Source organism: Rhinoderma darwinii, chromosome 5 (genome assembly GCF_050947455.1).
Source record: "Rhinoderma darwinii isolate aRhiDar2 chromosome 5, aRhiDar2.hap1, whole genome shotgun sequence".
In the NCBI taxonomy this organism is placed as follows: Eukaryota; Metazoa; Chordata; class Amphibia; order Anura; family Rhinodermatidae; genus Rhinoderma; species Rhinoderma darwinii.
In genome coordinates this window covers 166,530,751-166,543,439 of record NC_134691.1, presented here as the reverse complement: position 1 = coordinate 166,543,439, position 12,689 = coordinate 166,530,751, and the positions used below count along the sequence as shown (strand labels likewise).

Genomic DNA, 12,689 nt, shown 5'->3' with positions numbered 1-12,689 from the left:
ATCAGATACATGTCTGGCATTTATTTTGAATACTGTTACAAATCTCTTTGTGATTTATTTAAAGGGCTGCATGTTTATAGAGATAACAGAGCAAAATGCATGCTACTTGTCACTTTATGCATCTGTCTGTTCGGATATGTGATGGACAACACTACAGGATGAAGCTGACTGAGACTGCTGGTGGCTATATAATTATTAGTGGAAGGATTTTCTGTATCCCGATTGGCTACTAGAGTTTCCAGAGGAGGAAGGAAGCCTTTTCATTCTATTTTCCGCACCGTATGAAATCATCAGCTGCTATATACTATATGAATGCTGCCTTCTCTTCATTGCAGGGATCCTTCAGACAGTAAATGCTTGTGTAAGTCTCGGCACAGTCTTTGAAGCACCAGAGAGTAAACTAATGAACGTTATTTCTTGCGGAGTTAAGAGTGGAAGAGGGAGACATGAGGCATGAGATTTGAAATTGGATTTTCAACAAGAAAACCAGAGCCTTGGACTTTCCTAAGTAAATGAATTCTTATTTCTGTATTGATTGCTGGATGTATCTAGAACTGACTGCGCCGTCTGGTAATAAGCATGTTATGTTATGTTAAACCCTGAGTGAGTGGAGAAAATGAATTTAACACATCATCATCCTCATCACCACCACAGGCTCCATTTGATACACTTTCGGAATCACAGTTATGGATCGCACGTTGGAACCAATGAGAGCATGGAAAAGAGCCATCACTCAGGAGGATGCTATGAACAATTGGTTGTTTTGCCTGAAGTCTTTGTGATCCTGGGAATTGTAAGCTTACTAGAAAACATTCTGGTTGTAGTAGCAATTTCTCGAAACAAGAACCTTCATTCTCCAATGTACTTCTTCATCTGTAGCTTAGCTGTGGCAGATATGCTTGTGAGTGTATCAAATGGGTTTGAAACTGTTGTGATCACTCTGTCAAATGATACGGATCCAAAAGCGCGACGCTTCATTGAGAGTATTGACAACATCTTGGATTCTATCATTTGCAGCTCCCTCCTGGCCTCTATTTGCAGCCTGCTGTCTATTGCAGTGGACAGGTACTTTACTATTTTTTATGCTCTTCAGTATCATAACATCATCACAGTCAAAAGAACCGTCCTGATTATTACTTGCATTTGGACATCATGTTCAATCTCGGGCATCTTATTTATTTTGTACTATCACAGTAATGTGGTTATTATTTGCCTAATAAGTATCATCTTAACCATGCTTGCCCTCATGGCATCCCTGTATGTGCATATGTTCATGCTGGCCAGGCTGCATATGAAGAGAATTGCCGTTCTACCAGGGACCAGCACAATAAGACAAGGAGCAAACATGAAAGGAGCCATTACACTGACCATCTTACTAGGAGTTTTCGTTGTCTGCTGGTCTCCATTCTTCCTGCATCTTATTTTTTACATCTCTTGCCCTCAGAACCCTTATTGTGTATGCTTCATGTCACACTTTAACGTGTATCTTATTCTCATCATGTGCAATTCTGTCATTGATCCACTAATTTATGCTCTGCGCAGCCAAGAGTTAAGAAAAACCTTGAAGGAACTGATGTGCTGCTATTTTATGGGAAGATTGTGTGAGCTTACTGGTTATTATTAAATAGTACCTGGAAGGAGACCTTACAGAGCTGCAGGTTATACATTCTTATGTAAAGTATTTGTGTGTAAAGGTGAACTACTGTTCCTTTTTATGTTATATTTCTTCTATGACCTTGATAATGTATTCAGCCTAGAATAGTGCTCAGGATTTAAAGAAAAGCAGGTAGCCATATACTTCTCACAGTTGTAAATAAAGGTTTAAATGAAGCGATTTGAATTGGGTACTATACATACTTTCAGTCTTTAACGCAGCCCCCCCCCCCCCCGTTTTTTTCATTATCACATTCCAAAAGCGGGACAATTTTTTTTTTATGGCACCACTTTGGGGTATATATAACATATTGTATAACAAGATAGGTGATAATTGTCTTATCGTTCGGGGCCCCACCACTGAGACCCCCCTGATATCAAGATGTGGGGTCCGGAACGCCTTTCTCCTCCTCACTGCACGATCACCTGACGCTCCATTGAAAGTCTAGGGGAATGATGGAACAGCCGAGTACAGCGCTCAGCTATTTTAGTCATTGTCTTAGACATTGAATGGAGCGGCGTGTGAATACTCAACCACTAATCCATTCAAGCTCCTCCTCACTGCGGGGGACCCTGGCAATCTGTGGAGGTTTCAGCGGTGAAACTTCAAGTGATCAGACAATTTTCACTTATGCTCTGTATAGGTGATAATTGTCGGTTATGGTACAATCCCTTTGACTTTTCTTCTGAGGGTAAAAACGATTACGGCAAGACCATATGTATATATATATATATATATATATTTTTTTTTTTATGTTTTACTGTTACTATGTTTTACAGGCCATGAGCCGCCCCGTGCTTATGGCTGACGTTGCGGCGCACATCTCCATAGCCTAGGAAAGTCAGTCATGAGCACGAGGCGGAGTTGGGGGAGGGTTAGATGCAGAGAGCACTTGCCGCGCTTTGTACCACCCAAGTAACACTTACAACCTAATTTACATATCAGAATAAAGTGGATTTTCTCTGATAGCAAGCAACACAAAGGTATGTGGGCGCATTGTTTTAAATGGCCTACTAAATGCTGGTAATTTAATTTAAAAAATCATTTGTTTGGTGTTGTATTACTCTGAGAGCCATAACTATTTTATTTTTCCGTTAATGGATCTGTTTGATGGCATGTTTTTTGTGGGATTAGCTGATATTTTAGTTGGTACTATTTTGGGGTACATACATTTTTTACAGCTTTTTACTCTGATTGAACAGAAACAGCAATTCTGGCATATTGGGAAAAGGGATTTTTTGCTTAATAGGTGTAGTAAGATGGCAGACCTGGGGCCATTGTTAGGCCCAAGACTGATATAGCAACCCAACGACACCCACAGTCTGTCTAACAACGGTCAGTGGACACCTGTGGGTAGTGATGTGGGCACAACGCCTGTGCCTGCGTCATCACTATGGCATACATTTACAGAATTTTGTGGGAACTGTATAGTTCCACTTCCACAAATTTACTTCATGGGGCGGAAAGGGGTTAAAACAGAATTTTCACTCTGTGGGAGATTTTTGGGGTAATTTATTAACATTTCTAGGCCAGTTTTCTGGCGTAGAAAAGTTTAAATTTTTGCCACCCTTGCCAATTTTGTGGAGAGGGGTGTGGCCTCTGTAAAAGGCCACCGAGGCCTGACAAATGTATAATTTTCGCTGGAAAACTGACGTAAATTATAATGGAAATCTAGCTGTCGTAGATTTCACTCTATGGGGCATAGCAAGGTAGAGGCTTGATCCCTACCTTCCCCAATATGTGCCCACCACCCTAGTGGAAAGTTTTAAAAGAAATAAAATACAAAAAGAAAAATTATACACAGCGCTCCTCTGCTGCCCTCCGGCTCCCTCATCCCTCCAGCGTTGCTCATACAAGGACCTGACGCTAGGTAGCATCAGGATATTGTATGCGATGCAGCACTGATGACATCGAAGTGCTGTGTCGCATATAAGGTCCTGATGTTGCTCGGCGTCAGGAAGAAGGAGAAGGAAGAGGAGCGATGAGATGAGTATGTGTTTTTTTTTTTTTACTTTATGGGCAAATGGGGAGGAATGGATGGCACACGGCCATGCACGTAGGTATGTCCCAAAGAGAAGGTCTCTAGGATTGAATTGCTACAGTATCGGCTACAAACTGTAAGTATAAACAGTGTCTGTTGCAATTTACTTACTATTACATGGTAGCAATTCAAATTAATGGCCATCTATGTAACACATAGACAGCCATGTCTGCCAGACTATTAAGACTGTGGATTGTGAAGAGCTTTTTTTTTTTTTTCAGGGTAAGAAAGCAGTGGACTTTATGTTTCCACTCAAAGTTTTGCTTTAAATATTCGGCTGCTTTGTGTTTATTACCATTGCGTTTGTTTCTTAGGTAACCTATGATGGGACCAACAGACAGCTTGTGCTTTAAAAAAAATTAAATTTATATCTGAATTGTATGTATAAGAGAAATAGAGAGATCAGGATAGACGAAATAATTTTAGAGAGGGGAAAGGGGGGAAAGTTGGAATACTGTGTGCTAGAACACGTAGCAGCAAGATGTGCAAGGCATAGCTGTTTGCTATCTATTTGAAGGGCCTATTGGGACTATTAATAGGAAAGAAAAGTACAAGTCTGGCTTATAGCAGCCAAGCAGGCACTTTACAATTGACAGATAGAATGTGTTTATTATGGAAGTTTTCTTTGCAATAGTTTTCATAATTAACTTGTACAGCTGTAAAGGCTATCTTTGCATCGGCATTTGTGCGTTCTGTTGTTCTGCTCCGTCTGGGGAGCAGAACAAGGGAATAACGCAAGCAATTGACTTTAATGGGTTCCGATGGCTTTCTGTCAGGGTGTCCGTGGTTTTACCGGAGACAATAGCGCAGCATGCTACAGTATTTTCTCTGGTAATCTCGGCCGGATCTGCGATGGAGGCCCCTAATGGAGCCTCCATTGCAGATGTGAATGAGGCCTTATTGTAATTAATAGAAAGGAAATAAGTCTCATCACTAAAGTGCTGCACTTCATATTCACACAGTGCAGATTTGGTGGAATGAAACATTTTTTTTTTTAAAGCCTAAACCAGTATTGGGTTTTAAAAATAAATTTTAAAAATCTGCCATTAGGATCTTGTACCCTGTATGGGCATGGCAAGATTTTTTCTTACAGATTCATATAGAGAAAAAGCGTTTGTGTGCATGCACAAAAAAAATCGGAGACACACATAGGTAAAGTATGGGTCCATAACAATCTATGGGTGCTTTATTGTAGATGCTTACAACATAACTTCATAATACAGCCATGTGCATGAGCCTTGAACTTAGATGTAATCAATAACAGGTGATCCTGCGTGTCAGTGATACGGCGGACCCACCGTAACCGAAGTCGTCAGTCCCACTGATCTGATGGATTTCAGCGCACGATATAACTTCTACATATCCAGGATACATAGAAGCTATATCTGGAAAAGTGAATTTTAAAAAAAATTAAAATAAATTACAAAGTTACACAAAACACTAAAATACACTGTTTTAGTAAAAATAAAATAAAAATAAAGGTTCAAATATTTACATAGCCTTTAAAGCTCATGCATACAGCAGGTCTCTGAGCACAGAGCCTGTACAGCAGTGCATGAATGATGTATGGCTCCTTAGTACAGAGCTATACAGCCTCTATTTGCTGCCAAACAGGCTCTAATGGGTCCTACATCTATGGAGATAATGTCCCCTCAAGACAATGCTTCTAGAGGGAAATACCTTTGTACATGTGGCAACCGATGGAGTATGCCACTATTTGGATTTACCAGAATTCAACAGAAAAAGTTACTGTAAGCCTCTGCATGAAATATGAAGGCATATGGAGAAATAGTAGGGGCGCATGTACCTCTATGGCAGCCCTATTTTGGCTCCGTACAAAACAAATTTCAGTAGTTTATATCAAGTTTTTTTGTTTTTTTTTAAAAAAGCTAAAATAAAATTTTACAAAAATGTGTAATCATGCTGAAACTGACACGTGGGTCTTTTAACACATGCTATTCTTTCAGAAACATTAAATATATTAGTAAAATTTCTGCCAATTAATTATTTAAAAAGGCAATTTCTGTATATTGAAGGGCTGTGTGGTCCTAAACATTTATAGCATATCACTAGGAAATGCCATCAATTACAAGAACAAAGGGGCCAAGTGGCTCAGTGGGCTAGATTTTCATGAATTTTGCTGCAGCATATGCAATGATTACTTATACTATATGTGAATGTATTAATTTCTCATTATCACTATAAATATCTCAGGTCTGCCTAAATTAATGCTACAGTGGTGCAATGTCTTAACCAGTCCCCGACCACTGGCTGTGTATTTATGGCCGGCAGTCAGGGTCCTTCACACCCACGCCATAGACTATTTACGGCGCAGGTTTTAGCTTGCTGCCCGAGTGATCGGGCAGCTGAATGTCGGGTCCCCAGCAGTCAGTGTCTGCTGGGGACCCTGAGGAGAAGATAGAAGCAGCCCCAGTTACAGTGGAAAAACATGGTGTCTTTTCTGACCTTAGAGACACAGACCATAATAATAAAAAAATAAAAGTAAAATAAAGTGCAATAAAATGAATAATAAATACACATAAAATACCCACCCCCAAAAAAATGGTCCTCCCGCCAATCATTGTCGTAACGCTAGCTCTGACCCAATTACCCTAATATAGACATGCAATATATTAAAATTTACGGTAGACAAGGACAATCACAAATAATAGGTCTATTTTGGGTAAAACTATGTTGTTACCAGAAAAAAATAGCTAAAATGTAAAAAAGCTTATTTTTTTACTATTATTTTCAAACTTTAAGCCTAAAATTTCTAAAATAGCAAAAAGGATGTGTATAAAAATGATTAAAAAAAAAAAGAAACCTGCATTGTCTATGAAAAAAACATTGCAAAAATCACATCGCTAGCCCAACAAATAAAAAAGTTATAGCCGTTTAACTAACGTGTGCTAAAAATTGCTAAACAGGGTCTGGTCCTGAAGGCTCAAAATAGCCCGGTCCTGAACCGGTCAGAGGACTTGTCACTTTTTTTTTTCTCCCCTTATTTCCTGCCTCTTCCCAATTTTGCACGAAATATGATAATTTTGAGTAAAGGTACGGAGAGGAGGAGACCTCAACTCTCCTCCTTAGGCGTTGCCTCATGCACCGCTGTCCAATCAGAGCAGGCAGCCTTACAGTTCTCCTTCTAAGAAGAGATGAAGTATACTCGTCCATGTACCTTTATTAAAAATTATCATATTAGGCACCAAACAGAGCGGGGACGTAGCGGGACACGGGGGGTCAATAACATTTTTTTTTACAGAGCTGGAGTCGGGAGGAGGTGGGGATTGAGTGGGGTGAATGTGGTTTGAAAAACAAAACATGACAGGTGCTCTTTAAGGTGTGGTGGTGATATTGTACAAAGACATTCTTTTCTCTACCTGTGTTCTTTTTCCTTTCTTAAAAATTTGATATGTAAACATGTAGAGGAAATAAAAATTAAATAGAATGGTTGTTTTTCAGTTTACACTTTGGCTGGTACTGCTGTCTGTTTAATGAAAGAAACTTACGTAGAGGCGCCAATTATATATGTTTCTCTATATATAATCAACTCTAAAGAAACATTTTCTGGATTAGAAAATGTACTGAAGTAGACTATGTTCACATCACGTTTTGGCACTACGTTTAGCGTGTATATTGCGTAAGCTCCCTACGTACACGCTAAGCGTTTCCATAGGACTCCATTAGCCCGCAGAGTCCAAAAGGTCATATTGGCCTCCGTGAAGCTGGTATGCATTGGTATACTATTTTTTTGGAGGCTGGAGTAACGTAGTATACTAGGCTATTCCATCCTGAGGGATCCCGCAAAAAAAACGTATACTGTGCAGTATACATTTTTTTTTTACATGGGAGCCTATGTGTGCCGTATGCCACTGTATGGCATCCATCACAGGTATATGTTAAACGTATATCTTGATTAGCTTTCCTAGGGCTGGAAACCCCAGCCAGAGAAACGGTAGCGCTCTGGCGGTGAACCCCGGGACTGGAGAAGCCCCTGACTAGAGATGAGCGAACTTTTGAAAAGTTTGGTGCGGCTGGTTCGCAAAATTTCGGCAAAAAGTTCCGTTCAGACAAAATTTGTTCAAACTGAACCCGAATTTCACCAATAGCCCTAAAACTTGTGTATAACACTGCCTAAGAGTTCTAAAAGCCCTGTATAACACTCCTAAGTCACCTAGGAGTGTATCTAAGTACTTTTGGGCTGTTTTTAAGGCAACGTTAATGTCAAAACAACATGTAAACAGATGGTAGCCGGTAGTAACTAACAGCTTGTTTGAAAACACACTGCACTAATGCATTTTTTATGCTTTCTAAATTAAAAAAAAGGTTAAAAAAATTAGCCCTTCTTGGTGGTGGCAGATGCCTACCAGATATTATACATACACAGTGGTAACTCAATAAGCAATGGCTTTTTCCGCGGTCCAAAAATTAGCCTTTGTTGGGAGTAGAAACATGTTTTGCACCTGGAAAGTAAAGAAGCAGGAGCTTTTTCCAAGCTGTGAAAAATTATCCAATTTTGTTGAGTAGAAACGGGATTGGCATCCTGGAAAGTGAAGAAGAATTAGCTTTTTTTTTTTCAAATGAAAAGCCGAAAAAATTATCCCTTTTTTTTAGATCATCTGGTTCACCTGTGGTTGTTGTGTAGGCCTGGTAGAAGCAGCAGCAGCAGCAGGGGTGGTGGTAGAAGTAGCTGCATCAGCAGTGGCACAGTATAAAACAATGGACAGGACAGGATATCTGCGATTGCGTAGGCCTGGTTGGAGCGGGCGGCAGGAGGGGTGGTGAAATGGTGGTAGTAGTAGCGAGTGGACAGCAGAGGTGGTGGACTGGTGGTAGTAGTAGCGAGTTAACAGCAGCAATGGTAGATCTAGTCATTGTCATCAGGCACATGGGTTTAAAAATCGTCACCGATCCATGCCTGATTCATTTTAACAAACGTGAGTTTTTCCACACTTTTGGAGGACAATATAGTTTGCTTAGGGATGCCGACACCACCTCTCTGACGCTACACTTGAGGGTGGCAAAGATAGTAGACCAGTGGGTCCAATCTGCTGATCCAGAGTTCTTGGCTCAGTGTATCTGCTGGAGTAGGGCACAGTCCAGGTTGTTCAGGTGGTGGTGAATATCCCTTTGGTGATGAGTGTATCAGGTTGGCATATTGGATGTAAAAACTGTGTCATCATGTTCTCCAAAGTGAAATGGCTGCTAATGCTGCTGCTGCTATCTGTTGCAGTGGTAGTGCTGGCAGAGGCGGTGCAGTGTTAGATAAGAGTGGAGCCGAGAGTAGCCCCCGGTCAGGCATGTTTGCCCAGGTATCTGCTGTTTGAAAGCCGGGGCAAGCTAGCTGCATAGGTTCTCCCCATAATAAGCTAATTTTACCTCCCTCTCGGAAGGAGGAAAGAAATACAGAGGGTCTAAAAGTGTGTATACCAATACGGCTGTCAGCACGCAAACAACAAAGCATACAGCTCGCCATCCTCGCCATAGTTTCCGAGGGCCCTGTTGGTTCCATCTCTGCCCCATACTGCCATGGTTGTTCATCATCATGGTTGTCGTTGTTTTCATCGTGTTGGGTGTCTGCCTCGTCCCCTATCCCTTCCTGTGATAACTGGATGGATTCCATCTCCAAATCCAGCTCCTCTTCACGTCCTATTTCCTAATCCTCCTCCACCTCCTCCTCAACATCCATAGTGCTGAGAGCCAGATGTGATCCTTCCTCCATCCCTTTCTGAATTGTCTTTGTGAGCGTTTTCTCCAAAATGAATATCAAGGGCATAACATCGTTCATTCCGCTGTTGTCCCTGCTGACAAATCTTGTCGCCTCTTCAAAGGTCCTCAAAACGCGACATGCGTCTCTGATCATAGGCCACTGCCTGAGCTAAAAACTTACACTGGCTCCTGTCTGCTGCATGAGAAAATCATTTACCACTTTCCGCTGTTTGTACAGACGGTCCAACATGTGTAAGGTGGAATTCCAGCATGTTGGTACATCGCAAATCAAGCAGTGTTCAGGCAGACCGTTCTATTGCTGCAAGTCCAGGAGGTCCTGCTTAAATACATAAGAGCGGCTGAAGTGAACGCAAACTCTCTTGGACATGGCCAGCACATCCTTCAAACCAACATATATTTTTAACCCCTTGAGTACCCAGCTCATTTTGGCCTTGAGGACCAGACCCATTTTTTCAAATCTGACATGTATCACTTTATGTGGTAATAACTCCGGAATGCTTTTACCTATCCAATTGATTCTGAGATTGTTTTCTCGTGACATATTGTACTTTAGTTTAGTGCAAAAATTTGGTCGATAAATTCATTGCTTATTTGTGAAAAACACCAAAATTTAGCGAAAATATGAAGAAATAATGATTTTTCCAATTTTAAATGCATCTGCTTGTAAAACAGATGGTAATACCACACAAAATAGTTACCAATTAACATCTCCCATATGTCTAATTTATGTTTGCATCGTTTTTTGAACATCCTTTTATTTTTCTATGACCTCACAAGGCTTAGAACTTTAGCAGCAATTTCTCATATTTTTAAGAAAATTTCAAAAAGCGATTTTTTTCAGGGACCAGTTCAGTTCTGAAGTAGTTTTGAGTGCCCTATATATTAGAAACCCCCATAAAACACCCCATTTTGAAAACTGCACCCCTCAAAGTATCCAAAACAGCATTCAGAAAGTGTTTCAACCCTTTAGGCGTTTTACAGGAATTGAAGGAAAGTAGAGCTGAAATTTTCACATTTCATTTTTTTTTACAAAATTCATATGTAATACATTTTTTTCTGTACCACAGAAGGTTTTACCTGAGAAACGCAACTTAATATTTATTGCCCAGATTTTGCAGTTTTTAGAAATATCCCACATGTGGCCCTAGTGCGCTAATGGACTGAAACACCGGCCTCAGAAGCAAAGGAGCACCTCTTGGATTTTGGGGCCTCCTTTTTTCAGAATATATTTTAGGCACCATGTCAGGTTTGAAGAGGTCTTGTGGTGCCAAAACAGTGGAAACCCCCAAAAGTGACCCCCATTTTTTAAACTACACCCCTCAGGGAATTTATCTAGGGGTATAGTTAGCATTTTGACCCCACAGGTATTTTGCTATATTTTCTGGAGTTAGTCTGTGAAAATGAAAATCTACTTTTTTTCTAGAAAAACGTAAACATTTCTAATTTTTGCAAGAAATAAAGGAGAGAAAGCACCCCAACATTTGTAAAGCAATTTCTCGCGATTACGGAAATACCCCATATGTGGTAATAAACTGCTGTTTGGACCCACAGCAGGGCTCAGAAGGGAATAACCCCATTTGGATTTTGGAGCTCTGATTTTACTGGAATGGTTTTCAGTGCCGTGTCACGTTTGCAATGCCCTGGAGGGACCTAAACAGTGGAATCCCCCCAAAAGTGACCCCATTTTGGAAACTATACCCCTCAAGGAATTTTTATAGTGGTATAGTTATCATTTTGACCCCACAGGTATTTTGCTGAATTTATTGGAATTAGTCTGTGAAGATGAAAAGAGACTTTTTTTTTGGAAAAAACACAGAATTTTCTAATTTTTATAAGGAATAAAGGAGAAAAAGCACCTCAAAATTTGTAAAGCAATTTCTCCTGATTACGGAAATACCCCATTATGTGGTAATAAACTGCTGTTTGGACCCACGGCAGGGCTCAGAAGGGACGGAGCACCAGTTGGATTTTGCAGCTCAGATTTTGCTGAATTGGTTTCTGGGGGCCATGTCGCATTTGCAGAGTCCCTGAAGTACCAGTACAGTAGAAATTCCCCAGATGTGATCCCAATTTGGAGACTATACCCCTGAAAGAATTAAATTAGAGGTGTAGTGAGCATTTTGAGCCCTCAGGTGTTTTATAGATTTTATTAGAATTGGTCCGTGAAAATGAAAACATTTTTTTTTCCAATAACCTGTAGCTTTACTCAGAATTTTTCATTTCCACAAGGAATACAGGAGAAAAGACACCCCAAAATGTGTTACACAATTTCTCCTGATTACGGAAATACCCCATATGTGGTTGTAAACGGCTATTTGGACATACGGCAAGGGTCTAAACGGAAAAAGTGCAATTTCGTTTTTGGAGTGGAGATTTTACAAAATTGGTTTTTGGTGCCAAGTTGCATTGCGCTGAGGTACCAGTACAGTGAAAACTCCCGAGAAGTGACCCCATTTAGGAAACTACACCCCTCAAGGAATTCATCTAGAAGTGTAGTGAGCATTTTGACCCCCAAAGGTTTTGCAGAAATTAGTGCACAGTGGATGTTGCAGATTAAAAATTGACATTTTCCACATATATGCTATTTCAGTGCCCAATGCGTTGGGCCCAGCTTGTACCACTGGAGACATACACCCCATAAATTGTTAAGCGGTTCTCCAGAGTACGGTAATATCCCATATGTGGTCATAAACTGCTGTTTGGGCACACTGCCAGGCCCAGAAGGAGCGCCATTTGGCTTTTGGAGCGCAGATTTTGCTTGGTAGTAGTTTTGTTTAGTGTTTTACTGGTGTTTCAGTTTATAATGTGGGGGCATATGTAATCTGTGCGGAGTATATACATTTTTTGCGTGACACACTGTCGTTTTTATTGGTACCATGTTTGGCTACGCGCGACTTTTTGATCACTTTTTATTCAATTTTTTGGGAAACAACGTGACCAAAAAAGGAAATTCTGCCATTGTTTTTTATGGTATTTTTTTTACGGTGTTCACCGTGCGGGATAAATAATATGATCTTTTTTTAGGTCAGGCCGATACGAACGCGGCGATACCTATTATGTCTAGTTTTTGTCTTTTTTTTCATTTTTTTTCTAATTATAAAGGGCTTGATCAGGGAAACAAGGTGATTATTGTTTTTATTATGTAAAACTTGTATTTATTTATTTATCTAAAACTTTTTTTTAACTTTTTTTTCACTTTTTATTTTACACATACTAGGGGACTGGAAGATCTGATCTTCTGATCCCCTGCACAATACACTGCAC

At 40.2% G+C, this 12,689-nt stretch overlaps 1 protein-coding gene across 1 annotated transcript; it reads left to right on the top strand.

Annotated features, from left to right (window-relative positions):
- The first annotated feature begins 300 nt into the window (after window positions 1–300).
- On the top strand, window positions 301–1,752 carry MC4R (melanocortin 4 receptor). Its single transcript, XM_075826741.1, has one exon. It carries the CDS (start codon window positions 617–619, stop codon window positions 1,622–1,624), a length of 1,008 nt encoding a protein of 335 aa, XP_075682856.1. The 5' UTR covers window positions 301–616; the 3' UTR covers window positions 1,625–1,752.
- Window positions 1,753–12,689: the final 10,937 nt, after the last annotated feature.

Excerpts from the sequence above, each read along its gene's own strand:
- MC4R (XM_075826741.1), top strand. The coding sequence starts at position 617 with ATGAATTTAACACATCATCATCCTCATCACCACCACAGGCTCCATTTG.